At 47.4% G+C, this 16,723-nt stretch overlaps 1 protein-coding gene across 1 annotated transcript in view; it reads right to left on the bottom strand.

Moving 5' to 3' along the window:
* Abca4 (ATP binding cassette subfamily A member 4) overlaps positions 1–16,723 on the bottom strand; it is a 147,251-nt gene that overhangs the window by 15,976 nt on the left and 114,552 nt on the right. The window contains exons 32-41 of the mRNA XM_050149669.1: positions 13,872–13,966; positions 12,570–12,602; positions 10,192–10,297; positions 9,997–10,071; positions 9,596–9,765; positions 8,030–8,207; positions 4,539–4,654; positions 3,436–3,583; positions 2,274–2,397; positions 1,720–1,849 (exon numbers count right to left, since the gene is read on the bottom strand). Coding sequence (XP_050005626.1) covers positions 1,720–1,849; positions 2,274–2,397; positions 3,436–3,583; positions 4,539–4,654; positions 8,030–8,207; positions 9,596–9,765; positions 9,997–10,071; positions 10,192–10,297; positions 12,570–12,602; positions 13,872–13,966 — 1,175 coding nt within the window. The remainder of the gene's footprint in view (positions 1–1,719; positions 1,850–2,273; positions 2,398–3,435; positions 3,584–4,538; positions 4,655–8,029; positions 8,208–9,595; positions 9,766–9,996; positions 10,072–10,191; positions 10,298–12,569; positions 12,603–13,871; positions 13,967–16,723) is intronic.

Here is a 16,723-nt window from a genome sequence, read left to right as displayed (position 1 = left end):
CCCTCGCTGACTGTCTCTGATCTACTGCTAAATCTTGTCTAAGAGACTTTCTTCCGCTTTTCTCTATCACCGCCCGATGCCTCCGTCCCTATCCAGCTCACTGCAGATCCAGCTCTTTGCAGATCATCACGGACTCCTATCTCACCTCTCAGCCGTGGTAAGATCATGGTTAGAATACCCCAGGGAGTTCACGCTGCTTATAGCCTTGAATCCCAAGTCATCCAGATAAGGAGTATTTCATGACCCAACCCCGTCTTCCCCCTTTGTACCCCTTCATCTTCCTGTTCTATGGCTACCTGGAAGTCCTTTTGTTCCACGTATCAGTCTTACTCTCTGGGGCTGCTGCGCTTTGGTGTAGGCCTTTCCTCTACCAAGAGGACATCCTTTCTTCCTTCCACTCCCTTTGCTTGCTAATTACCTGCATGGGTATATTTGTTGAGTGTCTGGAAGCCCTGGCCACTCTGATTTTCTGTAGGACTCACTCAATTCTATTGGTATCAGAGTTTAAAGCTCAGGACTTAGTTTGGGCAATCAACTCTTTCCCCCTCTTCTCTTTTAAACTGTATGAACAGCACTTCTGAGGGGTCTGCGGACAGCTGAGAGACCCGCCAAGAGCTTCTCACAGTCCGACCCATAACTAGAAGCACTATTGACTGTGTATTCTACATGTGTTGATTTATTTTCTTCCTCAGCCCTCTCAACCATGCGATTAGGGAAGCAGATCATTTATAATGCGCCAGGCCCTGGAGTCCTTTTATTTACATCTTATCAAACTCACCCTGAGAGGAGGAAAGGTTAAGAAACAACAACAACAACAACAAAAAAAATGTCATAAAAATCTTTAGGGAGGGCCTGGGTGATAGGGATGCAGGGCCCTGGGTGTGGCCCTCTGAAGGGGTTATACTCCAGAAACCAAGCTGGGGTCAGCATGAGGCAGGCAGGGCTGGGGGAGAGCCTGGGGAAGTATGGCTGGGCAGGAGCATAAGCTGGTTGAGCTGCCTCTTGAGATGTCCTGGGAAGTCTAGGGTTGGCAGAGAGCTAGCTTGGCTATGGGCATGGAGGTAGGGTAGCTTTCCTTCACCTCTCCCCAGGCCCCTGGCTGCCCTCACCGGGCACAAGGTCCCAAGGTTACTCCTGCACTCGGTGTTAAAGACAGCAAGGGAGTTTGTTCTGTCTCTCTCTTCTCATAGATCAAAACCCTGGTTCCTCATATTTTAGATAGTCCCTAATTATTCTTATTTAGAGTGCTAGCACTCAGCTTAAGATAGGTATGTGGTAACTACACAGAAATTTAAATATTAGTAACTGAAATGGAAAAAAAATGTATTTCTAAAAGTTTGAAGCTAAGACTTGCCTCAAGTTCCAACAGGCCTACTTTAAGCCTTCTCCCTGTAGCAGAACAAGCTGGGCCTTAAGAGTGAAGAAAAAGATCAATAAGGCATGCAGTTTCTGAGAACCACGCTGATACAAAGGCCAGGGCTGGAAACACTTGTGACCAGATGGCACCTCGGGGTGCAGTAAGACACACCACCAGGTGCCAGGCGGTGGTGGCACACGCTTTTAATCCCAGTACTTGGGAGGCAGAGGCTGGCAGATCACTGTGAGTTTAAGGCCAGCCTGGTCTACAGAGTGAGTTCCAGGCCAGCCAGGACTGTTGCACAGAGAAAGACCAGAACCAACCAAACAAACAAAAACAAAAAGCCCAAAACAAGAACATACCACCGGGTGAAGAAAAAGTGGTACTGAATGAGGAGTATCAGAAGGAAGTAGACCACCCCTTCTGTTGCCATAGCAACCAGATTCTTCCCAATCAGGTCCCACTGGAAGGGGTTGGAGGAGTATTCCTCCCCTGGGGATGGAAGCAACAGTACATTAGGAGGCATAGTCTGCTTTAGGGTTCCCAGGCTCACCCACGAAGACCCGACTATGACCCAGATGCCCAGGTCTGGGGGAGAGGCTAAATGAGACCCCCAAATCAAGTTCTTCTTGGCTCCCCAGGTCAGAGTGTAGGAGTGTAAGATCCTGCCCTTTGCCCCACCTGTGGCTCCCAGCCATAGAAACAGAGGCACCTTAATTCCTTCTAAATGGCAGCGTAATTCCTGACCAGGATTTAGGTTCTCCCCCCCCCCCCCCCCCCCCCCCCCCCCCCCCCCCCCCCCCCCCCCCCCCCCCCGCTCCAACCGCTAGGCTGCAGGTCTGACGTAGAACCCTTGTAACTTTCCCAGGCTGGATGGATCCACGGTTGTGACCTACAGACCTAGGATGTTACCCACCAAATTGGGCATAGACGTCTGCCACAGCTTGGCTCAGTGCCAGGTCGACGAGGCCTCTGCCCAGGCAGAAGTGTGGAAAGACGACAAGCAGCTTCTTCAACATGGCGTTGAGCCTGAGCAGCGGCTAAGAATGAGAGGGAGGCGGTTGAGGGTGGAAACTGAGGCCAACTGTCCCCTTGTGAGCAGGTAGGCTCCAGTGCCTTCACAGAGCAAGGCCAGGGACGCTGGTCCTCTGGCAGCGCCCAGTGGCCACCCTCTGAACTGAGAAGAACTAGTGAGAAAGGGCAGGCTAAAGAGACACTTGAGGACACAGACTCCGCCCCCCAGGGAGCTGGATTGCTGGAGGACCGCCAGAGCATGGGGTAGCCTGAGCAGGACGTAACCAAAAGGGGTGAGGGATAAAGGTAGACCTGCAGCCACATACTCCCCTCTTTTTAAGGGTTCTGTCTGGCCATCCCCTTCTGGAGAGGGAGAAGTCAGGGGGTGGGCCTCCTAACTTGTAAGATGGAGTCATTCAGCACCAGGATTTCCTAATCCTGTACTCAGGATTCCTTTGGGAGCAGGGCAGTATGCTAGTATGTTGTCATTTGTGTATATGTAAAAGTTGGAGGAAAACTATGTGTTTGTTTGTGTGTCTTCAGGAAATGTTAGGAACCGCAATAAGGTGGGGTCTGGATAAGGGAACTGGGGGAACCGAAGTGAGGAGGGAGCTTTTTCATTATGGCAATCTTTTTGTTTCTTTTAGATTTGGGAGTCACATGAACAGAAGCTCCTGGGGCACATTCAGTTAGTGTGTGGTCCTTATATGAAATCACCTGAATGTCATTGTATGAGTATGAGTGTGTGTGTGTGTGTGTGTGTGTGTGTGTGTGTGTGTGTGTAACCTAAATTCCCCTAAGGAAACTTTCTAGCTTTAATCTAAAAAGGCAGAATCATGAGGGAATGTATATCGCTTAAAGAAGAGGCTTACAGAACCCTGGTGCTCAGAGCACATAAATCAAAAGACAAGAGTAGGGAGCAGTGTTGGGTAAGGGTAAGGGAGGCAGCTTGCTCACCTGTGCACATGAATCTGCACGCACAGTGTTTGCGATGGCTCCGGGGACTGGTACGTCTGCTCTACCATCCTACCAATTAAACCAAGAAGCTAGAAAGTTCTGCTCACCTGGTTATTCTCAAATAGTTCCAGGATGAAGGTGATGGCAGTGCTGTTGATGCCGATGAACAGGTTCGCACAAGACAAAGCCACATAGGCTGTGCTGGGGACGTCAAACAGGAAGGATGCTGGGTACATCATGGGGACAACTGCCCATCTGTGAGAGATGACAGAGCTCAGGGAGAGAGTTCCGAGATCCATCCCATCAACTCTATGTCTAGATACAAGGTGACATATTTGAACTGGCTGGGGTCCCAGGGAGAGCAAGGAGACACTCCATTCCTTGGCTTTCGTGCCTCATCTTCCAAAGGAGATGACGATGCCTGCCCTGACCATCGCATGGGTTTTATGAGGAGCGAATGAGGCAGGAGCTATGTGTGAACTTTATGAGCCCTAAAGCTTGGCGGTCACCCACAGTAATGCGCTCTGCTCCGGGTAAGGCAGAACTGAAGGTCCCAAGAGTTCATCTTCATCATTTCATCGTTCACAGTCAAGCTGACTACTGAGTCTATTTTCAAGAGGGATTAATGGAGGCCATTGTTCTGGGATGAATGGAGGCTGTTGTTCTGCTAAGACTCTCCTCTCTTTATAAGGATGGGCCAGGCTTCAGTCTTTTTTATGGATGAGGAGTCTGAGGTCCAGTTAAATGAATTATTTGTCCACAGTTAATAGGCCTGGGATACAATGCTGCATGCTGTACTCCATAATTTGACTGGATTTCGTCTCTATGTCCTCTTCTAGGCTGATGTGGGGGTGGTGTTATGGCTTGGAATCGTCTACTCTATGCAGATAACTCTTGGCAAGAACAGAGGGAGACACTGCGCTGCACAGTTTGCCCACAGAGGGGATAGAAATCAGAGTAGAGGGTGACCGAGTCCCAGGCTTTTTTCAAGGCCACAGTTGGAAGTGAAGAAGATTTAGACTATGTGGCATTCATCTCTGTACCCCTGAATGGACTAGGGCTCAGACTTGGAGAGCTGGAGTCAGCTAGACAGGTTTCGGATTAGCTACCATGGAAGTGTCCGTGGCTAAACCTGCACATGCTCCCACTACAAGAGGAGCCAAGTTTGGTACCAGAAAATCTACCTCCTCCCCTGGCCCGGAAGACTTACCCATACAGCATGAGCAGAGCCACGAGAGCAGGAAGGTGATCTGGGGATGTGTAGGCTTTCTTCTGAAACCCAGCAAAGATGCCCACCACTAGTCCCGCACTCACAGCATAGTTCATCTTGGAGAGACAAGACAAAAAGTCACTGGAGCTCTATGACCTGGGGACCAGGCTCCTCCAGCTCTTATGGTCTGGATTGAGCCCGCTTGTCCAAACTGGTTTTTCTTAACATACAGAGTTAAGATATCGGTTAAGCTGTTCATAGTGTACTCACAACCTCTTTTTTACCCCTGTTCAAAGACTAGCAGTCTGTATCTTTGAAAACGACGGATATAAAATTCTATGCGATCTCTTTCTCTCTCACTAATTGGTCATAAAGCCCTGGAGGTTATTCTTTCTATACATGTTTCCAGAATTTGGAAAAACTTAAAATATAGTCCTTGGTCTTGAAAAGGTCACATGGTGGGGGTAACTCTTCTAAACAATGTGGTTCTGAAGACATTAGGTTAGACTTGGCAAGATTAGATCTCCACCACGGTGAAGCCTGGTCAGTGTGAGGAGGGCAATGGAACGCACGCCAAAGGCCCTGTTGAGACAGACAGGCATAGGGAATAGCTTAGCAGACTGGGCTATACACACATCCATCTCCAAACAATACACCCACAAAACTTGTGAGCAACTAAGGGCTCCCCTGTAAACCAAGCTGCATGCACATCTGTTTGAAACAATAGAAATAAGTTACTCCTTTTAGCAATCCCTTGATATGCCCCATTCAGATTGCAGACTCCCTGGAACACAGTCTGGGAATTAGGTAATGGACCTATTCAGCCTAGACAGGTACCATAAGGCAAAACTGTATCCCCAAGTAAACTTTTAGGGGAGATTCCCTATCTACCATATTCTACCTATGTAAAACTAGGTATGCATATGGTTAAGACCAGGAGGGACCTGAGAGAGAGAGAGAGAGAGAGAGAGAGAGAGAGAGAGAGAGAGAGAGAGAGAGAGAGAGAAACTTTCAACTAATTCAAAAGGTTTTAAGCTGTGCTTGCCACGTCTATAGGTCTAAGACGGCTTCAACATTTAAAAGAAAAGCAGATGACACACACAGGACAGAAATTTCTAATGCCACAGGTGTCCTGAGTATATGATATAAACAGCTAACTGTTAGTTCAACAACGACTTCCCAGGCATGCATTGTCTTTTTGCCACGGACCAACTAGAGTAATGAGCTCTTTAATTCTAGACTAGAGCTCAGAGTTCCAGAAAGCTATACATTTCTGCAAGGCTGTAGCCAGCATCTTCTGGCCCTTGAAAGAATGGGCTGCTGTCTACCTTGCTAGTGCCACTTCTACCTGAGATGCCCACCCCCTTCTTGTAGCCATGCCCTTTCTACTGGCTTCAAGACCTCTCCTTGTACAAATATACGCACAGGCCAGTCCCAAGTGTAAATTATGTACCTCATCTTTAAAACAGTTAAACAGGGGCTAGTGTAACAGCTCAACAGTCAACATTTGCTGCTTTTGCAGAAGACTAAGGTTGGGTCCCCAACACCTATACAGTGGCTATCAACTAACCGTGACTGCAGTTCAGGGGATCTGATGCTCTCTTCTGGGCATCAGGCATGCATGTGGTGCATGTATACACACAGGCGAACATACACACCTAAACACACACAGAATAAAAATACATCTAAAAAAAGATCCTAGGCCCATTTCAGCTGGGTGATGTCGGTGGCAGCAGCCACCACTGCCCATCAATGGGAGGCAGAGTCTGGCAGATCTGTGTTTGAGGTTTGAGGCCAACCTGGTCTACACAGTGAGATCCAGGACAGCTAGGATTGTTACACAGAGAAACCCTGTCTCAAACAACAACAACAACAACAAACAAACAAACAACAAAAAACCCAAAAAACAAATAAACTAAAACTAAAAAAAAAATTAATTTAAAAAAAAGCAAGTGAACACTTTTAACAGTTAGCTTTTTAAGGTAGGCGAGCCCAACTCCTTTCCTGCTAAAATCACAGCACAAAGAGAAGCCGGTAGCCCCCCAAGCGCCCCTTACACCTGAAGGTGAACTTTTATGCAAGCAGAAGAGAAAGGAAATAATTCAGTTGCCAGTGAAGTGTTCCAGTTTTGTATTGTTAAGTGATAGCTACATAATAAGTCGAGTGAGTTCAAAGGAACCATGTCATGGAGAATCTTCGTAGTCAGATTCATTAGTAAAAGCCACAGGGAGAGAGAGGGTCATTTGTGCTGGTCTCCATGAGCCGACATGTTTTTATCATCATGAGAGAAGCCTCATTTTGTTCTTGTAATGTTGAGATAAAACAAAGATCTCATGGACCAGGTGTGGTGGCGCATGCTTTTAATCCCAGAACTTGGGTGCAGAAGCAGGTGGATCTCTGTGAGTTCGAGGCCAACCTGGTCTACATATCCAGTTCCAAGCCAGCCAGGGTTACATAGTGAGATCCTGTTTCAAAAAAAAAAAAAATACTCATTATTCAAGACAACAAGAAAAGATAAGTTGGTATCACAGTCAGTTACCCTGTCCCATCCTAAGTAGAGTCTGTTAACAGTTCCTTTGATCCTGTGACCTGTAGTAACACAGCATTGTGATCTCTCTCTGCCCCCACCAACATTGATTGCTGTTTGCGTTTTTTTTCTTAATTTTCCCTAACATGGTAGCTGATCGAAAACATAATAAATATAGTCATTTAAAATGATTACCGTGTGAGTGTGTGCGCATGATATATGTGGGTGTACACGCTACAACCACACACATGTGTGAAGGCAGAGAACACGTTTCTGCGGTTGCTCCTCTCCTTCTACCTTTATATTTGTGCCAGGGATCGAACTCAGGTCGTCAGGCTTGTGCGGCAAGCTCCTTTACCTGCTGAGCCCTCTCACTGGCCCCTGGTTACTTTGAAGAAGTAAAATAAGGCTTCTGGATAATATTTCCAGATTTGGCAAGTTAAAATATAGGATGCCCAATTAAATGTGAATTTCTGATAAGCCGCTAACGACTTTTACTATAAATATGTGCCATGCAATAATTGAGGTGGGATATATGTGATATATTTATGCTACAAGTTGTTCGTTGTTTATCCTGAGGCTCAGAGTTGGTGCTTAGACTGTACTTTTCTGGTGACCTTATCACAAGGAAGTTCTACCTTCCCCTTTGGGGAGGTTGAGGCAGGACTTAAGACAGAGACGATGGAGAGTCCTTTTGGTATTACCTAATCAGACCCCCGCTACTCACTCATCTCTGGCATAGAGAGATCCTGGGGTGCATTGAAACCCTCTTGGTGACAGGCCCAGAGGCGCCCCTATTCAGTGGCTATTAATTCTGCTCTGTGGTCTTCCCAAGGTTTAGTTCCCACCTGCCTTTTTAAGCAGGTGTCAAGGGGTAGCAGTCACAAGACCATTTTCCCAGCAGCCCTCCCCACTGCCAGTCCTTCTCTGGGCCCCGGGAAGTGAGGGAAGGCCTGGCACTCACAATGTCCCAGAGGAAGTTGGTCAGCCAGTAGGTGGTGGGGCTCATGCCACTGACAAACTGCAGGTGCTTGGCTTTCGTCACCCTCTCCTGGATCAAGTAAAGGACAAAGCTGGCTGGAACGAAGGACATGGCGAAAATCACACATATGGCAATGACGACATCCACGGAAGTGGTCAGCCTGCAGCAGGACCAGAGAGAGGGAACATCAGAAACCCAGGGAAGGCACACCGGAGGCTCCGGCAGTCCTTACCTTTAGACCCATATCCCCAGCGTGAAGCTCATCATCTCACGGGATTGTCCTAATCAAGGCGAAGTGGATGTTTTTATAGGTTGCTTCTCTGATGCATGAGAACATTCCGGACAGCCTTTCCTTTTATTTCACTCATACTTATTTATTATGGTGTATACAAATGAATGTTTGTAGCAATTCCAAATTCTACTTAGCTCTGAATTTTTCTATAGACTCTTGAGTTTCCTGCAGGCATAGACAGGCTTCTATTCTCTGAAATCACATATCACAGAAACGGTCATGGGGTTAGAGAGATGGCTCAGTGGTTAAGAGCACTGGCTGCTCTTCCAGAGGTCCTGAGTTCAATTCCCAGCAACCACATGGTGGCTCACAACTATCTGTAATGAGATCTGGCGCCCTCTTCTGGCACATGGGCATACATGGAGGCAGAATGTTGTATACATAATAAATAAATAAATAAATAAATAAATAAATCTTAAAAAAAAAAAAAAGAAACGGTCACATGTAAACTCAAAGAATATGAAGCTAGTTATGTAAGGTTGGTCTCTGGAGCCACACGGAAGGCGTTTGGCTTGGGAGTAGACACTGAATCCTTCCTAAACCCTAGGAGGTTCCAGTAGCTTCCTAGAAGTTTGCACTTCCTAGCCAGGCAGTGGTGATGCATGCCTTTGACCTGAGCACTTGGGAAACAGAGGCAGGCAGATCTCTAGCTCAGGGCCAGCCCGATCTACAGAGAGAGTTTTAGAACAACCAGGGCTACACAAAGAAACCCTGTCTTGAAAAACTTTAAAAAAGAAAACCCTTCTCCTAAGTTCTCCTCTCTGTAGGCCTCAAGTAGAGCAAATGGTGCCTCACACATGCAAGACCAATCAATGTTCTTCCTGCCTGAGGCTCAGATATGAGAGTACAATCCTGAGGAACACAAACATGGCTATCCAAAGCAGGGCTATCTGCGGGGAATTACCAGAAGCCACAACTCTGCCAGGGAAGTGGAGGAGACTCCCTGAACCTTCCAGGTCCTGGCAGGTTCTTCATGTCCTGGCAGGGAGGTTAGTGGTGTAATTCAGGAGGAACTTGTTATCAAGGGCCCCAAGGGAACAGCATAAAGTGTTCATTTACTTCCAAATAAATGGAGATGGGCAAGAACAGCCAAGCAATTTGGTGCAGGAAGCATTTGAAGCTGGTACATTCCTATGAGCCCAATTAAACGTTACTGCTCAGGCCTGCGCCTCATAACACTAAAAAGATTCTCTTTGGTTTCCAGTGAGAGAATAAGACAGGGAGGGGGCTGGGAGCCTGGGGTGGTGGCTGCTCACACTGTGATCTCTGAGAGCTGCTCCTTGGTCAGGTTCAAGGGCTGGCTGATGACCGTGATTCCGTATTCCTCAGGATCCTTGTCCTTGGGCAGGCTGGCCCGTAAGATGGCGTTGTGGGCCACGTTCAGAAAGCTGACCAGGGCATGCCAGCCCTTGTTGTTAAACCATACCTAGGAGGGACAGACAGAGACAGTCTTGACCGGACGGGTTGAGCTACAACCCAGGCTCCAGAGAGGGGACACAGACAGGCTGTTACCAGCAGCAAAACAAATGTGGCCAAGAAGGAAGAACTTGGCAGCCATTTCTCGCTTGGTTTTAGCAGGTGCAATGGGATTTAATTGAGCAGGGTGAAAACAGTCAAATTATGAGCCCGCAGGAGTTTTTAGCTTCGGGTCAGTTACCTTAATGTTGTCTTTGGTTTCAAGATGTTTGAGGAAATCTAACATTTCTTTAGAGGCCTCCCTGGTGGCAGGACCCTAGAATAGCATAACAAAGAAAGAAATGTTTCTTTTCATAGTCCCCCCTTCTCTAGTGTGTAGGATAACTTCCTTCTCTTCATATTCAAACAAGTCAAAAATTCGACCCTGTTTACCTACCCCGCTCACATTCATCATCTGGCCAAGGTCACTTAAAAAACCAACAAGTGCTTCCCCTGTGACGGGGATGGCAGGGAGCTTCCCTCCGATGGAGATGCCGCCATACCTGCAAGGCAGCAAGAAAGCCTCCTGTCAGTGCCAAGATGCTCATGCCCGCCACGCTCACGCCCGCCAGGGTTATATATCAGCTTCTGCAGGGGTGTGCATATGGGAGAATTGTCTGATCTATTGAGCAACACTGTCCAACTTTACACACTTTTCTCTCCTATCTCTAGACCTAAAAGCTAATAAACCCACGCCCTAGATTCCACATCTGAGATTAAGTATACATTTGACTTTCTAACTCTGAGCGATTTTGATCTCTGGTTTCATGCCTTTTCCCGAGAATGGCATGATTTCATTCTTCTCTATGGTGCATATAAAACCACACACGGCATTTTCTTCGGTGGGCCCCTAGGCGGATTCCTTCGCTTGGCTGTCGCAAACAATGTTGCGGTAAACTTAGGTGTGCAAGCATATATCTGTTGTATGTTAATTTACGTTCCTTTGGAAAGACGTCAGGGGTGGAATAGATCGAACATCACTCTGCTTTTAGTTTTTGGAAGAACCTCTGTACTGGTTTCCATAGCGACCAAATGCAGTCCCACATATGGTTCTTACGGGGTCCTCTCCCCTCGGTATCCTCAACAGCACTTGTTCTTCCTTACCTTCTTCTTGTCGGTCCTTCTGACCAGGGAGAGATGGGATTCCCATGTAGTTTTGATTTGTATTCCCCTGGTATTTGAACAGAGCAAGCATCTTTCATGTGTTTATTGGTCACTTGTATTTCCTTTAAGAAAGGTCTGTTCACTTCATTATTCATTTATTAGTTTATTTGTTCTTTTGGTATTTAACTTTATGAGTTCCTTATATATTGTGGATATTAGTCCCTTGTTGAATGGTTATCTGGTAAAGATTTTCTTCCACTCTTTCCTTAGGTAATGACTTTCTCTGTTTTAGAGAAGCCTTCAATCTGCTCTTATTTCCTGAGCTGTTAGAAGCCCTGCACCTGTGCTTATATCTTGATGTCGTTTCCCATTGGTAGTTACAAAGTTGCAGGACTTACCTTAAGGTCTCTGATCGATTTTGATCAATTTTGTCCAGAGTGAGAAAGGGGGAATCTAGTTTCCGCTGTATACATGTGGATAGCTAGTTTCCTGGCATCATGTATTGCAGAGAGTATCTTTTTTTCCAGTAGATGTTTTTGGCACCGTTGTCAAGAACCAGGTGGCTGTAACTGTGTGGGTTGATGTGTGAGTCCTGTCCATTGGTCTATGTGTCTATATTTTAATTTTTTATTTTTTTATTTTTATTTTTTTTTGGTTTTTCGAGACAGGGTTTCTCTGTAGCTTTGGAACCTGTCCTGGAACTCTCTTTGTAGACCAGGCTGGTCTCGAACTCACAGGGATCCGCCTTCCTCTGCCTCCCGAGTGCTGGGATTAAAGGCGTGCGCCACCACCGCCCGGCAATTTTTTTATTTTTGAGATTATAATATAATTACACCATTTCCTTCTTACCTTTCATCCCTCTAAAACCTCCCAGGTGTCCTCCTTTCTCTCAAATGCACGGCCTTTTTTCACGCATATGTGTATATGTATGGGGGAATTGTCTGGTCTATTGAGCAACACTGTCCAACTTTATACAGCTTTTCCCTCCTATCTCTAGACATATCTTTGAGCCAGTATACAGACTTTGAAGTCTGAAGTCAGATGTTGCGATGTCTTCGGGTTTGCCTGTTTTGAACCAAACATACACCAAATGCATACAGAAGCACAAGGTGCCGAAGAGCTAAAACCTCCAGGATACTCTAGGAACAGGGTGGCTACTGGAGCTGGACCATCTCCCTTGAAACTTAAATGGAACAGGCCAGGGAACATCTGGGAACATCTACACTTAGAATCTAAGATTTGAATTCGTCATAAAATAGTACCTTTCCAAGCATGGTGATGCATGCCTTTAATACCAACACTCGAGAGGGGAAGGCAGGCAGATCTCTGTGAGTTTGAGACCAGCCTGGTCTACAGAGTAAGTTCCAGGACCATAAATTTCTGGTGTCTGCTTCTCTTGAAAGGCAGGACCTCCTAGGACACGGCCTTTTGAAAGCTTTTCAGGCCACTGTAAAAACTGACCCCGAGGAAAGAGTGCCACCTACTGAACCGAACGTCTCAGCCTCAGTCAGCACTGCCCTGACATGTTTAATGCTTTAAAAAAAAAATAGTAAGATTGCGGCATAGTGCGTGAAATCATTATCTTTTCCTCAGCACGAACCATTTTAATGATCTAGCAGCCACGACTATAAATTAACTATTTCAATCGCCCCTCCCCCAGGAGTTTCTTACCTCTGTTCATTGACCCAGAATTTGCTCTTTAAGCTGGAAGTCAAAATAAAAGCATGTGATAAATACCATCAGGATAGCAGTCATGTTAACTTTTCTTCCTACTCATTGGGGTGTCTCAGTCCTGGGGGTGTTTCTGCAGTTCCTGATATCTAAGCAATGTAGTATTCGCCAGGTAAATCTGCACACAGAGAAAGGACTACTGCGTTCCAACTCTGGCTCTCCCAGTTGTCTCCTGCACACTGGACTTCCTGACTAGCCCTTTAGACAGGCCTCATGCTGGACCAGTGACCCCAGGCTAGACCTTGAAAACATGGCAACAATCATGAAGTGAAGCTTGAAGCCCTCCCTCTTTCACAGAGTCTAAGAAATTCCACTAATCACCTGTATCCCTGGGAGACGTTCTGACTGACTCCTCCACGTTCAGTTAAGACACTGACTTTTGAGCATTTCGAGGTAAGATAGCGTGATGGGGAAGCTCTAGTCCTTAGAGTTCAAACTGAACTGTCCTTGTCATCAGCCATCAAGTAAAATTCAAAAATCCCATCATGCAAATATGCTACTGAGTCAGGTTTAGGGTGGTTTTGTTTATTGGATTAATGGACAAACTCACCCCCTGTTTTTGGCTTTGGATTGGACGGTGCTCTTGTCCTCACTGCCAGGCTGGCCCTGCCTTCCCAGCAGCTGTCCAGCCGTCTGCAGTGCACTCCAGTACGTTAGGTCTATTCGGCATTTGCTCGGACTCTGCTATGGAAGGCCGCAGTAAGTACTGTTAAATATTAGGCAGCGTGTGTCATTTGAAAGCTGTAGAGCACCTGGAGACTGGCTCACACTTCCTTAAGGGCCTTTCTGGGCAGAATGCTTTTGTCAAGCTACTGAAGGCCTTCCCTTGCAGTCCCGGCTTGATAAGGACAGCCACAGAGCTGAGAGACGTCAAAGTGTCTGGGGACGTGTTCAGTCTCCTTTTGTTTCTCCTTCACACTTCCTCCACTTTCGCTCCTCAACTTCCCCCACTTGTTCTCCCACGCCCTAGAAACTCTGTCTCTCTTTTGTAACTCCTTAAGAGATGCATTTTTTGTGACACTTGCAATAGTGCCTGGGAGAAATGCCTGCTGCTCATCTTAAACATAGAAACAAGCAAGAAAACTGACCTCAAGATGCCCCTTATGTGTATATATCTCAGTTGCTTTTTTCTGCTGCCTATGGCCCTAACATTCTGCTGCCCCCCTCACAGTTAACGGCGGGAAACTGACTTTCTGCCGTGGTTGGTGTTGTCGACAGGCAGCCAGTGATGGGATCGCCTACCTGCTTCTTATGAGAGCAGGATACGTTTTCACCAAGTAGTCGGAGATGTTCCTGCCCGTGAGGTCTTGTAGGACTTCCATGCTGCGCTGTGTCCTCTAGGGCGAAGTGACAGTCAAGATTTCGGGATTGAGAGGTTAGGGTTCACAGAACCGCTCTTCCTCTCCAAAAGTTATTCAGATGCTGGGAAACACTGACCACGACCCTGACAGCGCTCCAGTTGCTACATCGGTGATGTGGGAGTCATCCTTGATTCCCACCCCCGTTTGTCTCACTCCATCCATGACTTAACTACAAAGCAAATCTCCAGTGGATCTGTGTCTCCCATTCTGAGCTTGCCACCCCAATCTAAGCCACCACTCAGACCTCGCCTACACCTCTACAGAAACTTCCATACTGTTTCCATGGCTCCGCCCTTGGGTCGCTGCACTCAGCTCTCCCCCCCCCCCCCCCCGTCAGACGGATCTTAAAGATGAAAAGCATCCGTCAGTCACTTTGTGTGCCTCGACAGCACTCATCTCACAGGAAACATGCCTTTGCCTGCATCCACTCCCTGCCTCTACGCTGTCCCACGTACAGCATCATTCTGGGAAAGCAGAGGTCTTCTCTGGCTTGTTGGCTTCCCCATCCCCAGTACCCAGCATGAAGTTGTCTGATAATATATTGGAAATGAAATAATTTGAACAGCACTTTACAGTTTACAAATCACTTCCAAAATATATCTAGGAGTGGAAGGTCATCAAGAGATTTGGAGGAACTCAAAGGTGCTAGACCTTGGCCACCAGGGGGCAATGTCACACAGTGCTGAGTTTCCAGGATCAGTTAGCGTCAGAGGTCTAGAGGGCCACACAGCAGTGGCTGACGGGATCCAAGGTGGCAGTAAACCACCATCAGAACACATTTATTTTTCATGTTTTCCAAATCCCTCCCTTCCCCCACCTGATTCCTCCCTTAGATCATTCTCCACCATCCTCCCTCCCTGCTAGGTGAAGCAGCAGCCCCCGGCAGGGACAGTGTGGCAGACAGCGTGCCGGGGACCGTGGTGAATGTCCTGTACACACGACCCCACCCTGCTGCTCTCACTAGAGAGAGCTTTACTACGGAGAAAGGGAGGTTAGGAAAAGTGGGCCAGCTTGTGTGCGGTTGGCCTAGGATCACCTGCGCCTGACTCCCCTGCTGTCTGTCACCCGTTCCTCGAAATGACCCCAGTACCTAACCGAACAACCCTGGTCGCAGGCTGGGACAACCGCTGATGCATGGGGCAAGGTTGAGACAAACGTTTTCTAAAACTTCTGTCATCGACAACATTTCTACTTTATCTCTGCATAGAGTAGAAGTCAGGGATGGGGCGCATCCGTCTCAAGGCCCGCCACTATCGGAGCAAGGTTAGAACAGGAAGGGATGCTCCTGGGGATCTGCTGCCCTCAGGATCCAGACACTGCTACCCCCACCTTCTCTTCGCCGCCTCTGAACCAGGGCCCTCCTTCTGCTCTTATCCCTCGCTGAACGGGAAGGTGCAAAGGGAGGGTGAGTGGATGTGAATGCACGTACACGTATGTGTATATACATGTGCACGCATGTACTTGTGTGTAGGAGATGGGGGCTCTATAGAGGTGCGACATTCAGTTCTGCTCCTAAGGAGATGTGAGTGCTAACAGGGACACTTGGGGAAACTAAAGTTCAGACCTGCTCTGACTCCTCAAGGACTTCGAATGTCTCCCCACGGGCCGAGGGCCATGTTACAGTGAAGGTAAGTTTCTGAGTTAGACAGACAGCCTCTCACTCACTGAGGAAATGAACTCCTGTATATCAAGGCTCGACTTTTTCTTTTCCCAGCCCAAATCTTAGGGAGCCAGGGATACCTGCAATGCCGCAGTATCGATGTCGCCCGAAGAGAGAATATATTGCTTGAGAAATATAAAGGCATATGCTTTAGAATTTTTAAAAAAGAAGAAGATTGACACTGGACCAGTTGTGAGCCAGCAGCCGTGACAGACGCGACGGAAACACGTAACACATTTATTTGTCCTGTGACGTCTTCTTCCTGCTGCTATTGTTGTGGCTTTTCCCATGGGCACAGGCTGTGCAGAATTAAAGAGACAGTCCCTGGTCTCTCTCCATGCTGGGTCCCGTCCAGTGACAGGGAAGTGGAGGGGCTATGCAGTAGCTTCTAGAAGCCTTGCGTGCACACACTTAAAGCGTGCGTTGTTATCTTTTTCTTAATCTCTTCTACCCAACTGCCTAACAAAATAGTTCCTAACACTCTGACTGGAGAGCCAGAGGTCCGGGCAGCTCAGAGGAACAAGAGAAAAGAACACGGTAGACCGTCCATGCTATCAAGAAGCAAGCTGTATCTCGCTTTAGCCACTGTTAGGTCAGGGCTGCCATCTCTTGAGCTGACCGTAATCCTAAATAGTTTGTTACTCACACGTTTCTGTGAATCCTCAAAATGCTGCGAGCTAGTATAGTTCTCCTCAGCCCCCAGAAGAGAAAATGAAGACGGTTCAGAGGCCGAGAGACCAGACCATGCCTCCCGACTCCCGTGCCTGATCCCTGCTCCTGCAACACCCTGCCTCTTTGGGAATCATCCGCTCCTTGAGAAATAATGAGAGATCATCTGTCCAAGCCACCTGGCAGGCTGTTACCAACCAGAGAAAAGGTGGGGCTCTCCCGCCCTGGAAGGCACTCCCGAAAACCTCCAGGAGGGCTTGCCTGGGTCAAGAGCACACAGCTCTAGACAAGGCTGAGAGTCTTGCAAAAGATAAGTTGCTGGGTGTGTACGCATGGATGTTAAATACATAGTGCACAGGCACATAGATTATCCCCCTTCTTCCTTTCTTGTAATGAATATCAAA

Source organism: Alexandromys fortis, unplaced genomic scaffold, assembly GCF_014885135.2.
Source record: "Alexandromys fortis isolate MF-2015 unplaced genomic scaffold, M_Fortis_MF-2015_v1.1 scaffold_19, whole genome shotgun sequence".
Lineage (NCBI taxonomy): Eukaryota > Metazoa > Chordata > Mammalia > Rodentia > Cricetidae > Alexandromys > Alexandromys fortis.
The sequence above is the reverse complement of the archived record's forward strand: the minus strand, read 5'-3'. Positions and strand labels throughout refer to the sequence as shown.